Source organism: Arachis stenosperma, chromosome 7 (genome assembly GCF_014773155.1).
Source record: "Arachis stenosperma cultivar V10309 chromosome 7, arast.V10309.gnm1.PFL2, whole genome shotgun sequence".
In the NCBI taxonomy this organism is placed as follows: Eukaryota; Viridiplantae; Streptophyta; class Magnoliopsida; order Fabales; family Fabaceae; genus Arachis; species Arachis stenosperma.
The window spans coordinates 8,145,349-8,169,244 of NC_080383.1; the positions used below are offsets into that span (position 1 = coordinate 8,145,349).

Genomic DNA, 23,896 nt, shown 5'->3' on the forward strand with positions numbered 1-23,896 from the left:
ATTTAAATTATCAAATTTTTATAATTAATATTTGTACCTATAATTTAATTTTAATTTCAATTAAACCCCATTGTATACATTGTACAATAAAGCTATTGTCTCCTCATATTTTTTCATTATTAATAGCACCACAAATTTATCGCCCTTATTAATTTGTGTTGGTGTATATCGTACTTATATATATATCCCTTTTATTATTGGTGTATATCATTTTTTCCCACACTAGACTAATTTTAAACCATAAATATTAAATTTAAATTTTAATAATATAAAAATTAAGATGCTAGTTTAAAATATAAACTAATATTAATTTAAAAAATCGGCCCTAATATTTCTCTTCGATAAATTTAAGCAAGATGATCGATTTATGTATGAAACTCTCGATAAATTTAGTAAAACTATGGAGACCAACAGAGTAATTAAACCTTAATTAAATAATGCCTTGTCATTTATTTTAAGGTAGTTAGGGACTACGCAGTCTTTGGTGAAAATAGACATCAAACAAATTGGATATATATTGCTCCAAAATAAAATATGAAAAATCAAATAAAATTTTCTTTCATAAATTACTTTTACAATTTTTGCTTTTTAGGTCCACCTCCACATCCCTTGCTTGTTTGTATGGTACAATACATACCTGCGTGTAAATCGTTTTTCGATATCTTCTTCCTTTTGTGTGGAATGCGTATAATTGCAAAAAGATCCTTCAAATAAATTGATGAAGAATCACATAATGCATGGCTCTATTATTAATAGCACCACAAATTTATCGCCCTTATTAATTTGTGTTGGTGTATATCGTACTTATATATATATATCCCTTTTATTATTGGTGTATATCATTTTTGCCCACACTAGACTAATTTTAAACCATAAATATTAAATTTAAATTTTAATAATATAAAAATTAAGATGCTAGTTTAAAATATAAACTAATATTAATTTAAAAAATCGGCCCTAATATTTCTCTTCGATAAATTTAAACAAGATGATCGATTTATGTATGAAACTCTCGGCTCCCATGATACACTTAATTTAGTGAGGTTATTGCATGGAAACAGTGATTTTATCATACATTCGACACAAAATGACTCATCTAATATTGTGATTAGAAGGCATAACATTTTTGTAGTTCAAATAATATATATATATATATATATATATATATATAGAGGTGAATTCTACCCAACCCTCTCTAAAATAACATATAAGTTATTCTTCATGATGTGTCACACTTTAATTAGTTATTATCTTAACTATAGTTGGGTTATTTTGTAATTTATTATTTGAGATGGTAATTGTATAATTTCTTAAAATATTAAAATTCTACCCCTTAACTGCGATCTACTGCCTCTCACGTAATCTCTTTCTACAGTGCATTAGTCCTTAACTTTTGTAGTTCAAAAATATATATATATATATATATATATATAGAGGTGAATTCTACCCAACCCTCTCTAAAATAACATATAAGTTATTCTTCAGATGTGTCACACTTTAATTAGTTATTATCTTAACTATAGGGTTATTTGTAATTTATTATTTGAGATGGTAATTGTATAATTCTTAAAATATTAAAATTCTACCCCTTAACTGCGATCTACTGCCTCTCACGTAATCTCTTTCTACAGTGCATTAGTCCTTAACGAGTAGTTGAATTCCCATGGTTTGTAACTTTCCCGTTCTTTCCAGTATAGCCAGCGCCGACTTCATTGCTATCTCCTGTCCTCTCACTCAATCTTTTTTTGCCATGGATCACTCCTTACCAACATAATTAATGGTTAGTTCGGTTATTAAATTTTTTTCATTAAAAATAATATATGGAATATATTCATGTAAAATATAATATAATAAAATAAAATCTATTAGAGTACTTAAAGTATAATTAAAATTAGGAATATACAAATATAATAAATTTGTACTCTAAACAAGTAAACATATCTTTTATCATACAAAATTATTTAAAAAATCTAAATTATTAAAATTAATAACACAAATTTAAAATGATAAAACTCACTTTCTTACAAATATTTTTATATTTTTATTCTTTTAATTTTTAATTTATTATATTTTATTATTTAATTAATGAAACACAAATTATTTTTATGAGAAATTATTTTTTGTATAATCTTAAAGAAGAAACAAATATAACAGTTTAAAATTAATGTAAAAATGATATTTTAAATAAAAAATAGTTAATATTAAAATTTTTAAATACAAAAGCAAATTGTATAGATATTCAAGATATAATATGAAATACATGTTAAAATAAATAAGAAGACAAAAATAATTATTTCTAATGAGTACTCTCATTTATCTGTTTTATTTATTTATGCATATATTTATTATCTTTTAAATATTTATACAAAATTTTTGTATTTAAAAATTTTAATATTAAATATTTTTTATTTAAAATTTTATTTTTACGTTTTTTTAAACTATTATATTGATCCTTCTCTAAGATAATACAAAATTAATTTTTTATAAAAATATTTGTTTAATCATTAATAATAATAAAATAATAAATTATAAATTAAAAGAATAAAAATATTATAAAAAATACCGTAAGGAAGTTGGATTTTATTATTTTAAATTTGTATTATTAATTTTAATAATATATTTATTTTTTAAATAATTTATGTATGATAAAAAATATATTTACTTAGTTAGAGTACAAATTTTATTATTATATTTATATGTTCATGATTTTAATTATATTTTTAAGTATTTTGAATAGATTTATTTTACATATGAATATATATTCCATCATGTAATTAAATAAAGATATATTTTTTAATGAAAAAAATTTAATAACCGAACTAACCATTAGTGATGTTGATGTTGGTAAGGAGTGATTCATGGCTAAAAAGAAAAGGAATTGAGTGAGAGGACAAGAGATAGAAATTAAGTCGGTGCTGGCTCTACTGAGAAGAACGAGGAAGTTACGAGCCAAGGGAATTCAACAACCCGTCAAGGAATGATGCACTATAGAAAGAGATTGCGTGAGAACGTACTTCGGGGTAGAATTTTAATATTTTAAGAAATTATACAATTACCCATCTCAAATAATAAATTACAAAATAATCCAACTATAGTTAAGATAATAACCAATTAAAGTGTGACACATCATGAAGGATAACTTACATGTTATTTTAGAGGAGATTGGATAGAATTTACCATATTATATATATATATATATATAATATATATATATATATATATATATAAAGTATGGATTATGCTTGACTAATAAAATGAACTTTAAAAAACTAAACAAAGAAAAGAAAAGAAAATATTAAGTTCATATTATTCTTCACATCTTTGGCCTCTATATGTACCTTTCATATAAAGTAACCAAACCAAAATGAAGTAAAGAACTATTTGTCATCATCAATTCAGTGCCGTTAATTATTGCTATTAATCATGCTATATATTTGTAAAAAAATTAGAATTTTCTTGATTTTATTTTATAAGAATAAATACCTATATATTATGATAAAAAATTTTGAAAATTAAATAAATAAGTCAAAGTATGAAAAATATCTATGAAGATTATCTAAAAATATATAGGTTAATATTTAGAAACATCTAAAATAATATTTATAGAAAATCATCTAGAAATTATAATGTATGTCAACTCAAAAACACTTATAAATAAATAAACCATCATAATATTCATTTTAATCAACTGAGAAATACATTAAATTTTAAATGTCTTTATATTTTTTCTTATTTTATTAATAATATAAATAAAAATTTTTTCTAACCATTCATTTAAATTATTTTTCATCAAAATTAATCATTCTAGTTTTATTACAACATTCAAAACCATATTACACAAAACCAACTTTCAAACTGTTTATAAAACTAACAATTGTCAAGCAAGCAAATAAGTAAGTACAAAGAATAATGTGTAGGGAAAGACATGACGCTTTTTGTTTTTAATATATATTGGAGAAAGTGTATTTTGTTGGATCATGGAAAAAGGAGATATATCACAAAATTGTGAAAGAAAAATAAAAAAATCGGAACGATTTAAAAAACCACAAATTTGGCTATCAGATTTGTGTTTATAATTTTTTTAATTTTTAAAATTTTAAATCTAGAGCTTGAATTTATATTTATAATTTTTTATTTTTTTAATCACAAATTTAAAGGTGAGATTTATATTTGTTCATACCCTGGCCCAATGTTAAAGGCCCAGGTCCAACCAAAAGGCCTGATCCAATAGATTAAGCCTAGCAAAGCACCGACCTCCACTCAAGAAGTCGGTGCCAACCACGACTTAGTATGAAGAAGTCGGTTATGAGATTAGCTGGCAGATAAACACTCATTCAAATGAGTAACCACCCCGAAAATCTCTCTAACCACTTCATAAAGCCATATCTTAACCTCCCGGTTAACACCCTAAAGATACGGCACTACACCAACGGTGGTTATTGGCTCACCACTATAAGTACACTGACACCAATCAGGTATTTCTAAGCCCAATACTCTCTAGACCTGCTCACACCCTTGCTAACTAGGCATCGGAATGTCATTGCAGGTACCCACCCCCCATTCCTGCACGCGAGCAAGTCGGACGGAGCCTCCCGAGTTGCAGACACACCCGGAGTTCTCCTCCTTCATACACTTGGGCCATCCAACGTCATCCATCTTATTCATCTCCGGTTACCCACCGTAACATTGGCGCCGTTGCCGGGGACCCGAGAGATCATCCATTGATGGCGGATAGATCCCACGAGGAAGCCCGTGCGGAAACGGATTCCGAAGAAGAGAATCCGAACGCAGGTAACGACAATGTGGATTTAACCTTCCACCAGGAAGTTAATGATCAACATGGAGAAGGCACCTCTGGGGTAAAAAACCCGAAGGCAAACCCCTCAGATGAGCGAGAATCGGGAAAAGGTGGACCATCCCACGTAACTGAATTAATGGGTTTAGTCCACAGTCGCTTAGAACAATTGGAGCAAGAGCGGGAGAAGCAGAAAGAAACTGAAAGGTACCTTAAAGAGGAGATGGAACGGCGAAAAGAGTTAGAGAGAAAACTCTTACAGCTAGAGTCCTCCCTCAAGGGTCACAACTCTCGACGACCAAGAAGATCAATTCCCAGTGGAGAGGACCCTTTCAGCGAGGACATAATGAGGGCAAAAGTTCCTAGAAACTTTAAAGCCCCGATATGGACCTCTATGATGGGCCACAGATCCAAAGCATCATCTAAGCAACTTCAAAAGTCGGATGTATCTGGCTGATGCCTCCGACGCTACGAGATGCAAAGCTTTCCCGACCACTTTATCAAAAGCGGCAATGAAGTGGTTCGATAGCCTCCCACCAAGATCAATCACCAGCTTTGAACCTCTCAAGGAAGTTTTTGATGAGGTTTTCAATTCAGAAAGATAAGGTTAAAACATGCACCGAGCCTCCTGGGAGTAAACAGGAGGTCGGAGAATCTTTGCGAGCCTATATGGAAAGGTTCAATAAGGCATGTTTGGAGATCCAAGACCTGCCCACAGAGGCAGTCATAATGGGGCTAGTCAATGGGCTCAGAGAAGGTCCCTTCTCACAGTCCCTCTAAAAGGCACCCCGTTTCTTTAAGTGATGTACAAGAAAGGGCCGAGAAGTACATCAATATGGAAGAGAATGCGAAATTAAGAGACCTGAGTTGGCGACCCGGACCCCCTCCCTCATCCAAGGAGAGGGAAAGGGAAGTCAAAGAAGGAAGAACTCGGTCTCGAGAGGCCCAGAAAATATCACTCTTATACTCCTCTCAAAACTTCTATAGTGGATGTATACAGAGAGATTTGCCACACTGAAAGGCTGCCACCCCCTAGACCTATTAAAAACAAAGAGGGGGAAACTGCAGCGATTACTGCGAGTACCATAAAATATATGGTCACTCCACCAACGACTGTTACGACCTTAAAAATGTGATAGAAGCTGGCCAGAGAAGGTCGGCTCGATAGATATCTCATGGAAAGGTCGGACACCCATGGAAAGAGGAAGCGAGATGACATGGATAGAAGACCCACCACCGCAGACTCCAGAGAGACATATTCATATGATCTCAGGAGGATTTGCGGGAGGGGGCCTCACTAAATCCTCTCGCAAAAGACATCTAAAAAGGGTCTACCAAGTCGAGGAAGACACCCGACTTCCCCACCATCTCATTCACAAAGAAGATGGGCAAGGGTATCCCCGGGCATGATGATCCCGTGGTGATAACTATGATCCTAGCCAACGCCCATCTCCACAGAACCCTAGTAGACCAAGGAAGCTCGGCGGACATCCTTTTCAAGCCCGCCTTCGACAAGCTAGGGTTAGATGAAAAAGAGTTGAGAGCCTACCCCGACACCCTATACGGATTGGGGGATACGCCAATAAAACCACTGGGATTCTTACCCCTTCACACACTTTTGGAAAAGGGGAAAAATCAAGGACTCTGAGCATAGACTTTATAGTCATAGATGAAGGGTCCCTACAATGCCTTAATCGGTAGGACTACCCTTAACCGCCTCGGAGCAGTGGTATCTACTCCCCACCTTTGCATGAAATTCCCAACCCCAGGAGGAATAGCAACGGTGAAGGGAGATCAAAAATTGGCAAGAAAATGCTACAATGAGAGCCTAAATCTGAGAGGAAAGGGCAAAGAAGTCCACACCATAGAGCTCGGAGGCACGAGGCCAGAGAAGAGCCGACCCCAGCCGGGAGGAAAACCGAGGAGATACAAGTCGGTGGGGAGGAAGGAAAAAACACTTACATAGGAGCCAACCTGGGGGAAACCCTAAAACAAAGGTTGGGTGAACTCCTAAGAGCTAATTCCGACCTCTTCGCATGGAAGGCTTCCGACATGCCCAGGATTGATCCCGAGCTCATGTCCCATAGGCTCTCGGTTTACCCGGGATCCCGACCTGTACAGCAAAGAAGACGCAAGCTCGGCCCAGAACGAGCCTTAATAGTAGAAGAACAAGTACAGGCGCTCCTGGAAGCCGGCTTTATTAGAGAAGTTAAATACCCAACATGGCTAGCCAACGTAGTGCTAGTTAAAAAACAGAACGGTAAATGGAGAATGTGCGTCGACTATACCGACTTGAATAAGGCATGTCCTAAGGACCCTTATCCCCTACCAAATATTGACACCCTGGTGGACTCCAGCTCGGGATACCAATACTTATCATTTATGGACGCCTACTCGGGATATAACCAAATCCCGATGCACGAGCCCGACCAGGAGAAAACATCGTTCATCACATCCCGAGCTAATTATTGCTACGTGGTCATGCCATTCGGGCTAAAGAATGCAGGAGCCACGTATCAAAGGCTGATGAATAAAGTGTTTTCACCCCACCTAGGGAGCTTAATGGAAGTATACGTCGACGACATGCTAGTAAAAACCAAGGAAGAGGTTGACCTCTTAACCGACCTCTCACAAGTCTTTGGCACTATAAGGTTGCATGGGATGAGGCTAAATCCTGCAAAGTGCGCCTTCGCAGTCGAGGCAGGGAAATTTCTAGGATTCATGCTAACACAGAGGGGGATTGAGGCCAATCCCGATAAATGCAGAGCCATCCTAGAAATGAAAAGCCCGACTTGCTTGAGAGAAGTTCAACAGCTCAATGGCCGACTTGCAGCCCTCTCCAGATTTTTGGCTGGATCGGCACTAAAATCCCTTCCATTGTTTTCCTTATTAAGGAAGGGATGCCAATTTGAATGGACTCCGGAATGCGAGGAGGCGTTCCAAGAGTTCAAAAAATTCTTAAGCCAACCTCCTATTTTAACTCGACCAATACCGGGAAAGGACCTCGTTCTATACCTATCCGTAGCAAACAGGGCTGTCTCATCAGCCCTGATCAGAGAAGACGAGGTCGGACAACACCCGGTCTATTTCATCAGTAAGGTATTACAAGGCCCCGAACTAAGGTATCACAAACTTGAGAAGTTTGCCTACTCCTTAGTGATAGCCTCGCGAAGGTTGCGACCTTACTTCCAGGCCCACACAATAAGAGTCCGCACAAACCAGCCCATGAAGCAAATCCTCCAAAAGACGGATATTGCAGGGAGATTGGTTCAATGGGCGATAGAACTCTCCGAGTTCGATCTGAGATATGAAACTCGGACAGCAATTAAAGCCCAATGCCTCGCCGACTTCGTTGCAGAATATGCAGGAGAACAAGAAGAAAAACCGACTACATGGGAACTCTATGTAGACGGATCTTCCAACAAAACAGGGAGCGGCGCAGGCATAATATTGGTAGATAAAAAAGGAACCCAAATATAGGTCTCCTTAAAATTTGAATTCCCGGCCTCGAACAATCAGGCGGAATATGAGGCCTTGATTGCCGGGTTAAAGCTAGCAGAGGAAGTTGGTGCCACAAAGGTAGCGATCTACAGCGACTCACAGGTGGTGACCTCCCAAATAAGCGGAGAGTATCAGGCAAAGGACCCTAATATGAAAAGGTACTTGGAAAAAACCTTGGAGCACCTCGGGCGCTTCGCAGAAACCGAGGTCAAACACATAACTCGGGATCTAAATAGTAGAGCGGACGCCCTCTCCAAATTAGCAAGTACCAAACCAGGAGGAAACAACAGAAGCCTGATTCAAGAAACCCTTCAAGAACCCTCGGTAGCAAAAACAGAAGATAAACAAGAGACACTTGAGGTAGTCGGTCTAAACCTCGGATGGATGAATCCCTTAGTCGAATACCTGAAATTCGACATCCTCCCTAAAGAGGAAAAAGAAGCCAAAAAGATCCGAAGGGAAGCACAACACTATACCCTGGTGAGAAATGTCCTTTACAGAAGAGGGATATCAACGCCATTATTAAAGTGCGTACCGACCTCAAGGACCACCGAGGTGTTGGAGGAGGTACATAGTGGGATCTGCGGAAACCATCTAGGAGCAAGGTCACTCGCCAGGAAAGTAATCCGAGCAGGATTCTATTGGCCGACCTTGCAAAAGGATGCCACAGACTTTGTGAAAAAGTGCCAGCCATGCCAGATGCATGCAAATTTCCACGTAGCTCCACCTGAAGAGCTCATCAGTATCACTTCCCCCTGGCCCTTTGCAAAATGGGGAATGGATTTGCTAGGTCCTTTTCCCCAAGCACCAGGGCAAGTCAAATACTTAATCGTAGGAATAGACTACTTCACAAAGTGGATAGAAGCCGAACCACTAGCCACCATCACCGCTCAAAGAAGTCGCAGGTTCCTCTACAAAAACATCATCACAAGGTATGGAATACCTTATTCCATCACCACAGACAATGGAACTCAATTTACCGATGCCACCTTCAGAAGTCTAGTAGCCAGTATGAAAATCAAGCACCAATTCACCTCGGTGGAGCACCCACAAGCCAATGGGCAAGCCGAGGCAGCTAACAAGGTCATACTGGCAGGACTCAAGAAGAGGCTACAGGAAGCAAAGGGAGCTTGGGCTGAAGAGCTCCCTCAGGTGCTATGGGCTTATAGGACAACTCCCCAATCCGCCACGGGAGAAACACCCTTCCGACTAGTCTACGGCGTGGAAGCCATGATTCCAATAGAAATCAATGAGCAAAGCCCAAGGGTAATTCTCCATGACGAGGTCGGAAACATACAGGGGCACAAAGAGGAGCTCGACTTGCTCCCCGAAGTCCGAGAAGGGGCCCAAATAAAAGAAGCGGCATTAAAACAAAGGATGACTGCCAGGTACAACAAGAAAGTCATTCGAAGAACATTTGCCCTAGACGACTTGGTCCTAATCAGGAACGACATCGGAGTCAACAAATCAGGAGAAGGAAAGCTCGCCGCTAATTGGAAGGGGCCATACAAGATCAAGGAAGTGTTAGGGAAAGGTTATTATAAAGTAACCGACCTAAATGGCACTGAGCTACCAAGGTCGTGGCATGCTTGTAATTTAAAAAGGTACTATAGTTGAAAGCGAACTCTACTCCCTGATGTACTCTTTTCCCAACTTCATGATTTTTTCCCAAAAGGGTTTTTTCTGGAGAAGGGTTTTTAACGAGGCATCATAGTAGAGACTAAGGGAACAGACTATCAAAGCCCTTAGTAGCGAAAGAAGGTACCTCCCCAATCAATAAAGATCTTTTTCATTTATAATATCTCTTACAAATATCCTCCATTATTTTTCTAAGTCTTTCTACGAAACGCGCCGACTTAAGCTCGACAAAACGTGAAAATCCCATGAATCGACCTAGATGGTCGTCAGGATAAAACGACGAGGTACAGGTCGGTGTAAAGAGGTTATATGAGTTGATCGTAAAAACTCGGAAAACAATCCGACTCATAAGTCGGAACGAGATCCTGAGTATGAAAACTTGGAAATACTTCGATCCATAGATCGAAGTGTAAAACCGAGTGGAGGAAAAACGCATCGCAAAAATAACCTAAGCCATGAGAACTCGCTAAAACAAAAGCTGAGTATGAGGAATAACAAAAAGAGATAGGAAAACCTAAGGAGAAGTTTCAAGGACGCCTAAAGAGTCCTCAACGAAAAACAAAAAGGTTTTCAAAGAAAAAGCTAAGGGGAATTCAGGAAAACCAGAAAAGCATACACGCAAAAGGTAACTTAAAACCCTTATCCAAAAAAGGGCACCGAACAGAACATTTTGTTTACGGCCTTAAAAGGCCAAAAATTGTTCACACAAACCAACAACAATAAATGAGTTTAAAAAAGGGGGGACCCACAAGCCGGGCCCCCATATAGCCATAGAAATAAAAAATCACTTCTTCAAAGGAGTAGAGGAACCACCACCACCAGGACCAGGAGGAGGAGCTGAAGAGGAAGTCGGAGGAACGGAGGATGAACTCGGAGGATCTCGAGGAGGAGACTCAATAATCCTCTGCCCCCGAGTCTTCAAATCTGACTCAGAGACAACCTCGGGGACAGGAGGATACACGATGGCGCCATCAATAACTACCTTGTCAGGATGTAGAGGAGAAAGATCCAAGTCGGGAGCGATAACTCTGACTTGTTCCAAGAAAATTCTCCAAGACTCCTCGGCACCATCGGCAATAGAGTCCTCCAACTCGGCGTATGCGTTCCGAGAATTCAGTAAGTCCTTCCTCACGGCCACAATATCCTGAAATAAACTATGATAGCTGTCTTGTGCCGTTTTCCTCAAATTCGCCTCCAAAGTACATTGAGCCCGCAGCTTACCCTCCTCCTCCTTAAGGTGATCCCTCTCCTTCTTCAACTTATCTCTCTCCTCCTTCAACTCCTTCTCATGTTTTTCAAAAAGAAGAAGCCTCCCCTCCAACTCCTCAACCTTCGAGGATGCCCCCAAAGAGCTGAGGGGAGTCTTCTCAAAAATGTCCAAAAGTTTGCCACAAACACCCGCTGTCCTAAAACTCTCCTCGGCCATGGTAGTGAGGTGGTTTCGAACAGAAACATCATCCATACTTATAAAAGGATAGATGTTCTTTCGGACGAATGCCAGAGCATCCGCCTTAACCCCACCATCAAAAGAAGAAGAGCCAGACTCTGAAGTCTTGCGCTTCTTCTTCTCTGGCTCGGAGAGAATTTGGGCGGAAGGGGGTGGTCGGGACAGACTTGAGGAAGAAATGACAAGGGGCTGAGAAGGAGTGCTCACGTTTCTGGGAGGAGGAGGAGGAGGAGGAGAGATGACTGCTTTGGCACCCCCCGACCTAGCCCGGGACTTCGCTTTAGCCTCCTGGACCCTTTGGTAAGCCTCTTGAGCATTCTTCTTTGCCATATCTACAAGAAAAACAACCAACAGTCATAAGTCGGTAATGTTCAAGTCGGTAGAAACAACTCGGAAATCAGGAATGCATGCACTACCTAATTGAGTTTGAACAAAAGTCGGCGTTCCCTGAAGGATTTTCCTGGTATCCAAGTATGGGGACCTCCCCCACGCTTCTCGGAAAAACCCCACAATAGCCGCCTCCACCTCGTCCAGGTCATCTGGACCATACTTTTCACAAGGGGAGGCCGGCAACCAATAAAGGGGAAAGCGAGGGGAGGAATGCTCATCCAGAAAAAAAGGGATGGTGACCCTCTACGGCTTGAACTTTGAAAAAATAGTTTTTGAAGTCATGAAAAGATTCGTCAAAAAGGGTGAAAATCCTCCGACCTTGTATGGCTCGGAAGGATACCCACTGCTGTTTGTTGTTTAGCCCACTAAAGGGCTTGGTCATATGGAAAAGAAAGAAGAAAATCCTCAAAGAGGTCGGAAAGTCCAGAGCATGGCTAATAAACTGGTAGATCTTCAAAAAACCCCAAGAGTTGGGGTGAAGTTGAGTAGGGGCAACTTTACAGTGGTGCAAAACGGATATCTCAAAATCCGAGAAAGGAAGGAAAACACCCAATCGGGTGATCATACATTCATACATGAAGAAAAAATGAGGAACTGCCTCATTAACCCTCCCAAAACAGACCCGGTCTTCAGGACCCGGGGTGATCAATTCATATTTTGGCTCGTCCTCCTCCGAAGTACAGAGCCGGTGATGAGTACGAAGATGAGTGATAAACTCAGCATCGACCAGGGGTTCCTCCCCAAGAACAGTGTCATCAACCCACAAAGAAAGAACATCTACGGAAGCCATTTTTTATACAAAGAAAAGTGGCAGAAACCTACAAAATGAAAAAGAAAAAGAAAAATAAAAAAACACGGCCCCTAAAGAGGAGAGACGCGAAGCCAGAATCTACAGGTCGACCTATCTACTCACAAAACAAAACATGCAAATGCGAAGCATGACATAGAAGAAATAAAACTAACCTTTATCCGAAGAAACGAAGGTTGGAAAGAACGGAAATCTTCGAACACAAGAATGCAGCACGAGTAGGGAAGAAGAAAAGTTTGAAAGATTGCAGAAACGGAAAAACGAAAGAGAGGGAAAGTATTTATAAATAGGCTGAGGGGCATAACGGTAAAAACGAGGCAGTCATTAATGAGACTGCACCGTTACCAAAGCCCTCAATCCCTAAATGATCCCTCAACGGACACGACGCTTGAATTGACGTAACTGTCAGAAACAAATGGTCGCGAAAATCACGTCGGTTTCAAAACCCGTGAAAGTCGGCTGCGAACCCGAGTTAAATACTTGAACCCAAGCCTTAAAAGGATCTTGGGCTCAAGTAGGGGCACTGTTCATACCCTGGCCCAATGTTAAAGGCCCAGGTCCAACCAAAAGGCCTGATCCAATAGATTAAGCCTAGCAAAGCACCGACCTCCACTCAAGAAGTCGGTGCCAACCACGACTTAGTATGAAGAAGTCGGTTATGAGATTAGCTGGCAGATAAACACTCATTCAAATGAGTAACCACCCCGAAAATCTCTCTAACCACTTCATAAAGCCATATCTTAACCTCCCCAAGATAATGGGACGGTTAACACCCTAAAGATACGGCACTACACCAACGGTGGTTATTGGCTCACCACTATAAGTACACTGACACCAATCAGGTATTTCTAAGCCCAATACTCTCTAGACCTGCTCACACCCTTGCTAACTTAGGCATCGGAGTGTCATTGCAGGTACCACCCCCCATTCCTGCACGCGAGCAAGTCGGACGGAGCCTCCCGAGTTGCAGACACACCCGGAGTTCTCCTCCTTCATACACTTGGGCCATCCAACGTCATCCATCTTATTCATCTCCGGTTACCCACCGTAACAATATTTATAATTTTTTGTATTTTTTAAATTACAAACTAAAGGTGGTGTATTGGTAAAATTTCATTATAAGTTTAACCCTCAAATCTTCTATCTCCACGCTAAAAAAATGTGAAAACTCAGGTGTAATCAACTTTATGTGAAATTATAATTGAGAGTCGTTAAATAAAAATTTAGTTAAATTATTTAAATAATTCAACAACTTTAAATTATCAACCTCACCTAAAATTAAGTGCATCTAAATTTTCACCTAAAAAATATATATATTCAATTTATCCACACCAATGAATAATACATCATATTTATCCATTTCAAAAAAATTAGCCAAGACACGAAGGCATCGTCCTCCATGTTTATCACATTGAAAGTATCTCCCAAACCATAATACACAAAAAAATTAAACTGTTTAATAAAATTAACAAATGCGAAGCAAGTAAATAAGTAATAAGTAGAAGGAATAATGTGTAGGGAAAGACATGAAGGTATCGTCCTCCATGTTTGTGACATTGAAAGTATCTCCCAAACATTGTTAATTTAAAGATTAAAATTTTCATTCTCCCATACAGAACGAATACAAGCCCAAATTGACATAGAAGAATAATGGAACAGTATGACAACTTTAGAAATTGTCAGCTTTATTACTTGGCCAAGGCACCCTAGTGACAATAGTAATTAGAAGATCAAAGTATAGCGGAAACTGTGCCAAGGCATAGAGAGCGAAAGGTACGGAAGTAGCTGCATAGAAGGAGAGGAGGAAACTCTCATACTTGCCACTGAAGATGAAGAAATTGCCAGAGCAAAAAGATACAACCATGGCTACAATAGAGACGAAGAGGGAACTCAACCCTAGAAGCAGTTTCAGCGGCAATGCCCTGCGAAAATCTTTGGCTTCTTTTCGAGATGTGAGGATGCACAGGAACATTATGAGTCCTGTCACAGAGAAGCAAAGGCCGACGAGGGAAGCCATGGCGAATGCATGGAATGCTGCTTCGCCTTCTAGTTGCGGCTTGCCTTCACCGTTGGTGCCACCAGGAAATTGGCTGGCTGTGGCGAAGGAGACACCCGCAACAAGTGCTGCCACCACAGAGCATGCTTGCGATGTTTCCTTCAACCACACATGCCGTTTTCCACAAGACTCTCGTGTGATGTCTGAAAGATCTCCCCTGCTGTCTTTGACTCCTTGTTGCTTCTAAAGTAGAAACGTTGCGGTACAAGACTCTTAATATACTGCAACGTTAAAAACAGAAATATTTTGTAACAAAAAATTATTTTTTAAATAAAATAAATTTTAATTATTGTTCTTTTGTTTCCTTAACATGATCACATTAGATAATACAAGAGACTCACTAATTTAATTGGTCTCATTTTTATTGTTTATTAATTATTTTGTTAATTATTATTATTATTATTGAGATTATATCTAATGACGTAAAATTACACATTTTTTTATAATTAAATATTGACTAAATTTTAATAAAAATGTTGAACACTAAAATTTTCTCATGTACATATATGTTTGTGATGAAGAATGCTCTGCAAATATAAAATTATACATATTTTTTATGTGTTTAAGTCTTTTGGAAAAGTGATATGAGAACTTACTTGATACCACTTTATATCCCACATCATTTCTAAGGCAGTGCCAGCAACATTCCAAGGCTTGCTCCCTACTTGTTTATGTGCTGCTAAGTGCAAAACTGTGTTGTCATCGTCATCCACTGCCTGAATCAACGTATTCCAAACTTCATCTTTTAGTTCTGTTTTAAGTGCCTCAACAACATGCGGTTGTCTGTGTTTCACTGCCACCAGCACCACGTTTTCCTTCTTTGAGTTGGTGTTGTGGATGACACTTGGTATCAGACGTCGAATCTTGACCACCATTTCAACTATGCCATTCCTCGCAGCCAATAAAAATGGTGTCTCTTCATCGTCAGTACCTTTGTTAGACCAATTTTAGGTATTAGATCGACCTTTCAAAAATGTTTCGAAGAAAATAATAAATTAGTCTAATGCTTATTATTAAACAACAAAATAATATTAGATATAATAAGTTAAATATTTAAACACTTACTTATACTAAAAATATCTTCTTATAAAAAATCTTTATATATTAAAAGTATGTTTTGTTTATTTAACTACACTTTAAAATAAGATAATATTTTTATTACATATCAAAATTAAATTTTGTAATTCATCATCTAATAAAAAAAATATATTCATATAATGATAATTATAAAATTTTTATAATAGCATCCACTAAATATTTATTTAAATATTTATTAATTATTAATTAATTTTTGTTATTTTAATTCTAAATTTATCTCATATGATATATGCGACAAAAACTCAAGTGCAATAATCATATGATATATACGAGAATACCTTTGGAAAAAGCAAAGAAAACAAAAGAAAAGTAAGTTAACAAGAAAAAGATATAACTACACTTTGATTAATAACCAAAACACTAATGCTCAACAGGATAATAATATTGACATAATATTTTATTGTCAAATACTAAAAGATCATCTGAATTTATTATTTTTGATCTTCAATTAGTTATAAATAATTAAAAATATAAGATAAAATATATTGTTAGATTATTAACTATTCTAAAAAAATTGAATTGATAATTGAATGATGACAGAAAACAATAGATTCTGATATCTAATATTCTTCTATCTTATTAATAGCTATTATATGTATATAGTGTTTAGATATACAAAAACCTACAGTGATAGAGGATCCGCTTCCACCATGAAAATTTGATTCCACTTGGGAAAGCCGAGGGCCTAGTAGCAAGAACTTTGAGAGGGGTGCCATCCTTATTATTTCGAAGTGTAGTAAGCATAGGAAAATTATGCGCTATTATCACTGCTAAATCTGTCCCGATCCACCATAGCAATATATATACAGATACCAACAAATTAAATAAGCAATCAATGTATGTATATATCCTCGTATCCAAAATTTTTTAAAATATATAATGTCAACAAAAAAAATACTTTTCACAAATAATATTATTCAACCGATAATATATTTGAATATATACTTTCCTTTCACAACTAATGCGTTCAAAATAAATCTTAAAGATAAATGTGAGATAAAAAATAATATATATAAAAATTAGGTAGCTTACCGAAATATTCCCTCTGGATAACACAATGAAGAATACTATCCTGATGATGACGCACAAGATGAGGCAAAATAATTTGGTGACGATCATGAAATGTTTGAGAGAGGTAGGCGAATGCTTTTTTGTTCCCATTCAAAGCAGCAAGAAACAATGGTGTCTCCCCATTCTTGTTCTTCAATGTCCTCAACTCTATCCTCTCCTCATTCTCCCCTATGATACACTTGCACAGTCTCGCAAACCCCCTCGACGCCGCCACATGGAGAGGTGTATCGCCGTGCTTGTTCCCTTTCTTCAGAGCACTCTTCTCATGCTCTACGATTATACTCACAAGATCTTTAACAACATTTTCTTCGTCCAAATCCACCGCCACGTGCAACGCCGTGTCCTCAGAATTGTTAACCGTTATGGTGCGGGACTTTGGGATTGAGCGGTAAATCTTCTTTACTTCAATCCAATTGCCTTCTAGTGTATATTGGACTAGCTTTTCGCGCAGTTCTTCATCGGCTCCGGCCAGTTCTATTCCAATTCCTTCTTCTTCTTTATTTACTTCGTTTGTCGATGACATGTTTGTACAAGTGGAAATTATATGGCTTTATTTTGGAACTAATGTTGATTTATATACAGTGTTGTTAGCATCTAATTGTGTGTGTTACTATACCTATATGGATTGCCCATTTTGCTAATAAGAACCAATATATTAAAATTAATCACTAAAATTAATTATTAATATAAAATATATATTAAATTATATATTAAAAATAAATTAACAACAAATATATTTTTTTATAAATATATAATAATTAATTTTAATATATAAATAATAAAATTAGATATTATAAAAGATACCTAATTTTAATATAGTTTATATTATTTTAAAATTATGCTACATGTACATTAAAATCAGTTATTAAAATCAACTATTAATATAAAATACATATTAAAATATAAATATATATTAAAAATAAATTAAATCATATGTATATTTATATATAAATATATTGGTAATTAATTTTAGTGTATAAATAATATTTTTGATTATTTTATTATTGAATTTATTTTAACCACGTAAGACGCTAAAAAAGATTTCTAGCCACCTCAATTTTACGTGCGTAAATAATATAATGCCTTTATCAATTTCTTGCTTCATGTTTTTAACTTTAGTTAGATGACAAGGAAAGAATAAAATATTGAGTGGAGATTCCGGCATTGTTGAAAGTAATTAATTAAAACTTTAAGCTTTAAGTACGTGCACAATAATGGATTTATATTTAGGAAAAGTATACATGAGAGATGAGTTTTTTTTTTTTTCCCTGAATATCTTAGAAACTCACAAACACGTAAGATCAGGGATGTGAGATCAACAAGTCCAAGTACATAACAGGAACCAACACAAAACTAAAGCAATAGTATTAATCAAACATCAATAGACTAAATAATAGTAACGAATTACACTATCTTAGCATAAAGCCTCCATGAGAGCCCTCCTCGTACCCTGCTGCAAATTCCGGAAGGGGGTATGCTTCATCGCTATACAGTGATATCACCTTACACCTCCGATCATTCCTTAGTTCATATTGTAGCACAATTTATAATCTCATTTTTTAATATGACAAAATGACGAAGAAGAAAGGAGAGTTAGTAGGTAAATATATTAATTAATTATAATAAGAAAATAAAAGTTTTATATTGTTTAGGATAGTAAATTTTGTATTATGTATTAATTTCAATTCTTCTATTTATCTCATGAGTAATATTAGGAGCAATTTTAGTATTTTGTAATTATCAATTGGTCATCAATAGTGTTTTTAATGGTGTGAGATTACATCCAATGATAAAAATTCATTCACTTTTCTTTTGATGGTTAAATGTTGACCAAAAAACACAAAAATTTGCTAGCCCTAGACTTTTTCATTTATCTAGTTATGTCAATGAAAAATCAGCCCCTATATATTAATTATTCAGATGTTCAGGGCCTATTAGTAAAGAGATTTCTTCCATTATAATATTAAAGTCTACAGAAAATATTAAAATTAAAAAACTAACTGATAAACTAATATTTATATTTTTTTTTATAAAACTAACAATATTAAAAGATTTAATTTAAAGCAACGATTAGTTATTAATTTATTATTGTATGATTTTCAGGTCATATATTCAAACCTAATATATTAATTAATATTGCGGAATACTTGTATATGTGCACCAAACTTCCCATTTTTTAAGATTTTATCAAATTAATAATATGGTAAATACATAATAAACATATGTATCTTAAATTTGTAAACAACTATTATATACAAGACAGCATAATATATAAATTTGTAAAATAACAGGTTCATCAGGAAAAAGCAAGCAACCAAATACAGTATGAGTTTGATAAAATAAAAATGCTTTGTTGAGGTATATGACAGTAAAGGCACTACTGTATGTCTACAGAAGTAGATGAACTTGGGTCAAATTAAAACAAGAAGTTACTTGATAAGGAAATTCAGTTGTAACAATTAGAGTAGTGATTACAATTCAGTTAGGATTACATAGTTTTGTGATTAGGCTAATTAACAGAATTGGTATCAGCTTGCCATATAAATAGAACTTATATACACTGCACCTTTCTCTGAATACAGGAAAACCTTACAAAGAATGAGAAATTCAATTTCTCTCATATCATATCATCTCTCCTCTAATTAATCGCCTTCATCTTCATCATTGTTACTCAACCATGCATGATATATATATATATAATATATATATATATATATATATATATATATATATATATATAATATATATATATATATATACCTCAGATACCAAGATTCCTTTCATGCTCAAAAGCAACATGTTGTTAATTAAGAACAAGTCAGATCAGTTCCATATAACACATACATCTCTTTTTCACCCTCTATATTCTTGGTCCCAAATCTTGGATTTTTGCATGGTGTTGTTGGTTAATAATTACTTTGATATTATTATAAATGAGATTAAATAGGTTTATTTTTTATAGATGTGAGATTTGTAGTACGTTCTTTTTACGTCTAAAAATAATTATTTGGAGGTTCAATAATATTAGATCGGATATGTTCTGAACTTTTGATATCATATTATAATTGAGATTATATTAATTTAATTTAATTCTAAAAATTAGTTTGAAAAGTAAGAGATATCTCATATTTATAAATTATCCAAAAAATATATTTTAAAAAAATATGGGACTTATAACGAATATAACAGAGAGAATATTATGCCTCAATTAAAGCTTAAATCATACATTAATAAAACATATACCATACTTTAATTTAGTTTATTAAGCGAGAAACAACCAACATATATGTAGAAAGTACAAACCACAAATGATAGGAATAATGGAATAGTACACATACATGTAGTATGGATTATATCGTGTACACTAAAATCAGTAATTAAAATTAGTTAGTAATATAAAATATATATTAAAATATAAATATATATTAAAAATAAATTTAAATACATATATTTATATTTAAATATATTAATGACTAATTTTAGTGTACAAATAGTATTTTTAATATAATACCGAATCCCATTTATATCAGATTACTACTTTTATAATTTGGGCGTGGCACCTCCTTGACTATGGCTATCAAAAGATCAACGTAGAGTGGAAACTGCGCCACGGCAAAGAAAGCCACCGGAAAAGAAGTGGCTGTATAGAGAGGAAACAACAATGTCCTGAACTTGTGTTGGATGAGAAAGTAATGGCCCGAGTAAAATGCAACAAACATTGCTATGATAGACACAAAGAGTGAGCTCAACCCAACTCCACGGCAAACTCCGACGAAAATCGCTGGCTTCTTTCCGAGATGTCAGGATGGCCAGGAACATTATCAGTCCCGTCACGGAGAAGCAAAGTCCAATGAGGGAGGCGATGGCAAATGTATCGAATGCCGGTCGACCGGCTAGTGGTGCCTGGCCGTTGTCGCCGTTGCCTCCTGGCACTGAGCTGCTTGTAGCGAAGGACACACCGGCAATGAGCGCTGCCACCACGGAGAAAGATTCCGATGTGTCCTTCAGCCACTCGCTGCTATCTTTGATGAGATCTTTGTGGTCTTCGGCAAAGATCTCTCCGGCGGTTTTTTTTTCATTGTTATTTCTGAAGTAAAAGTGTTCCGGCACAATCTCATTAATATACTGCATGCAACAAGGTAATAGGTTGTGTTACTTGTTCTAAAATACAGAAATAATCTCTGAATAAGTTTGGAATCTACTTTTAATTAGCAGTCAATTTTCTTTTTTAATTCTAACTTTCTAGGATTTATCGTTTGAGATAAAATAGATAATTTTTAATCTTTATATCTAAAATCATATATGTATTGAGAATATGCTTCTAATTTATTATGAGTTAATGATATACCTTAAACCACTTGATTTCCCACATCATTTGCAAAGCAGAGCCAGCTATGCCCCAAGGCTTGTCCTTGCCAAGAGGCTGTTTTGCCGCCAAATGCAACATTGTGTTCTCCTCACAATCTGTTGCCAGCACCATGTTCTCCCAAACTTTTGGTTTCGAAGTCGATAGTATGTTCTTCAATTTCTCAATAACAAGGGGTTGCTTATTTATCACTGCCACCAGCAACACGTTTCGCTTCTTTAAGCTGGTGTTGTAGATGGCACTTGGTATCCTCGATTGAATCTCTTCCACCAATTCAACTATGCCATACTTTGCTGCCACTAAGAACGGTGTCATTTTTTCGTCGTCATCATCATCATGTTCATGGGCTTCGGTTTTCTTCTTTGATGACGACTCCTTTTCATTATCGGAAGCCATCTCTGTTTTTTGGTTGTTAGATTGTTTATCTGATGAATAAATTAAAATAAAATAAATCAGTATGAATGCTATCAATTATATATCGTCACACTAAATCATTATTTTTTATATATAGATGATCAAGGCTCAAGTAATAAATATGGATAAGTATTGTTTTGGTCTTTTAACGTTGAGGGCCATAATTAAAATTGTCTTGATTTAAAATCATTCTAAACATTTTATTTCGTATTAAAATTGTCCTTTTAATTTTTTATGGACAAAAACACTCTCCACCACCACCAGCACTTTTACCACCATCATCAGTATTTTTACCATCACTAAATACACCAAATCATATTCAAGAACACCAAATCAGACTAAACAACATCAAATTCAATAACAAAATCAACACACAACAACAATAAAATCAGAAAATAACAAATCAAAATTAGAATTAGAAGAAAAGACAGAAACAGAAGCAGAAGAAGACACAAAAGTCGAAGAAACAGAAGCAGAAATTCAAACAGAAAAAAGAGAGAAGGAAGAAGGAGTGACGGCGAGCCAGTGACCAAGAGAGAGGAGTCGCCGTCGCCATCGTGTCTCATCTAGGGAAAAAAGTGAGATAACGCGAGCCAGTAACCAAGGGAGAGGAGTCACTACCGTTACACGCGTTGCCGTCAAGGTGAGCTAGCCGCCGCTCAGCCTCGTCCCACCACCAGGTGGAGGTCGTCGCGTCGCCGCCGGAGAGAGAGAGAGAGACAGAGAGAGGAAGCCCGCGAAGATGGAGAAGACGCGACGGTAATGGTGAGTGGTCACTGTGTTGCCGCCGCTTCCGTCTCTCCTCCCCTCTTCCCCTTCCTCATGTCCCCCTCTTCTTTTTCCCTTTCCCCTTCTCTCCCTTCGCGTACCCTTTTTCCTTCCCTCTTTTCTTTTTCCTTCCCTCTCTTCCCCAACTTTTTTATTAAAGTAGAAAAATTTAATAATAAAATTAAAAATTATATTAAAAATAATGATTTTAATACGAAATATAATATTTAGGACGATTTTAAATAAAAAATTATATCAAAAACGATTTCAATTCTGACCCTCAACGTAGAGATCAAAACAATACTTATCCCTAATAAATATTTATGTTATTATTAAATCATTTCTTCTGTCCTCTAATAACTAAAGTATATACATAGTCACAATAGTACGAAGATACCTTTCAGCCCGTTCTGCCCTTGTGTAAAAACATCATTTATTTCCTTCAAGTCACCTTTCCAATCATCATCAGTAGGTCGATCTCCGCCAGTTCCAGTGAATGCCTCATAAGCGTTTTTCATGAGTGCCTTCAACAGTTGATTACTCCATTGGTGATTCTTCTTTGTCTTCCTTACCTTATTTAACACTTAACAAGCATATGCAATAATTATTTTAACCAATATATCGTAATAATAATCATTTCAATGTAGTCAAAGTGTTCTATAATCACCATCAACATCTCCAACCACCCAAGCCTAGCTACGCGAATGACGAAGAAATCAAGAAAACGGGTAGGAATAACAGCTCTTCCTTTGTAATAATGCATAAGTGAAATTGAATTTTTAAAGTAAAAAGTTGGTAAAGTAAATGGTTAATTATAAGGATACTACTCGCATAAAGATGATAAAAAATAAATTTTTTTAGGTTGTTTATTTATCCACATTTAAAATATGTTCTAAGAAATATAAATTAATAATAAAAATATAAATTATGAATAGGATTAAATCAACAAGTAAATTAAAAGATCTAAAAAAAGAAATAATTATATTAATGATTTTAAGTAATATCAATTCAAATGACATTAATTTTTTAAATTAATACAAAATATATTTTTCAAAATTTGAATTTCACAATAAATTTTTATTCAAGAAATTTAAAAATAGATAATAATTACTAGACTAAATAGAATAATTAGTAGATTAAAATATAAATTTTTAAAAATAAAAAAATAAAAAATTATTAAAAAATTATAAATTTTTTAAAATAAAAACTTAACTCGTAAAATTTATTAAGTTCTCAAAATAAAAAAGTATAAAATGATAATGAAATAAAAATAAAAATAATATTATAAAATTTATAAAAATAACAAAAAAAATAATTCTCTCTAATAAATTTTTGTTAAAAATTTAAATTTTAACAAATTAAAAAATTGACATAAAATAAAAATACAATTTTAATAATATCGCAACACTTTTTAATAAAAATATCACTTTAATCTATGCCATATCTCAAAAATCTAATACATGATAATTTATTCAATAGACGAAATCAAATATTTTTATGTAAAGATGTTTGAGCATCTTTACTTAAGTGTCCACCAAATCATA

The 23,896-nt window shown here is 35.4% G+C and overlaps 2 protein-coding genes across 2 annotated transcripts; both read right to left on the reverse strand.

Annotated features, from left to right (window-relative positions):
* Positions 1–14,248: 14,248 nt before the first annotated feature.
* Positions 14,249–17,327, reverse strand: LOC130939338 (uncharacterized). Its single transcript, XM_057867446.1, has 4 exons — positions 16,766–17,327; positions 16,360–16,509; positions 15,232–15,566; positions 14,249–14,818 (listed from the first exon to the last, which is right to left on the reverse strand). Exons 1-4 carry the CDS (start codon positions 17,325–17,327, stop codon positions 14,249–14,251), a joined length of 1,617 nt encoding a protein of 538 aa, XP_057723429.1.
* Positions 17,328–20,329: 3,002 nt separating this feature from the next.
* On the reverse strand, positions 20,330–22,915 carry LOC130940361 (uncharacterized). Its single transcript, XM_057868473.1, has 3 exons — positions 22,750–22,915; positions 21,153–21,595; positions 20,330–20,929 (listed from the first exon to the last, which is right to left on the reverse strand). Exons 1-3 carry the CDS (start codon positions 22,868–22,870, stop codon positions 20,390–20,392), a joined length of 1,104 nt encoding a protein of 367 aa, XP_057724456.1. The 5' UTR covers positions 22,871–22,915; the 3' UTR covers positions 20,330–20,389.
* Positions 22,916–23,896: the final 981 nt, after the last annotated feature.

What these genes read in the sequence shown, in the direction of transcription:
- LOC130940361 (XM_057868473.1), bottom strand. Translation starts at nt 22,870, where the DNA reads ATGAAAAACGCTTATGAGGCATTCACTGGAACTGGCGGAGATCGACCT. An exon ending in AGGGCAGAACGGGCTGAAAG is followed by an intron (nt 21,596 to 22,749) that starts GTATCTTCGTAC and finishes TTTATTCATCAG; the next exon opens with ATAAACAATCTAACAACCAA. An exon ending in GGGAAATCAAGTGGTTTAAG is followed by an intron (nt 20,930 to 21,152) that starts GTATATCATTAA and finishes TGTTGCATGCAG; the next exon opens with TATATTAATGAGATTGTGCC.
- LOC130939338 (XM_057867446.1), bottom strand. Translation starts at nt 17,327, where the DNA reads ATGTCATCGACAAACGAAGTAAATAAAGAAGAAGAAGGAATTGGAATA. An exon ending in GAAGCGGATCCTCTATCACT is followed by an intron (nt 15,567 to 16,359) that starts GTAGGTTTTTGT and finishes GGTCTAACAAAG; the next exon opens with GTACTGACGATGAAGAGACA. An exon ending in GGGATATAAAGTGGTATCAA is followed by an intron (nt 14,819 to 15,231) that starts GTAAGTTCTCAT and finishes TTTCTACTTTAG; the next exon opens with AAGCAACAAGGAGTCAAAGA.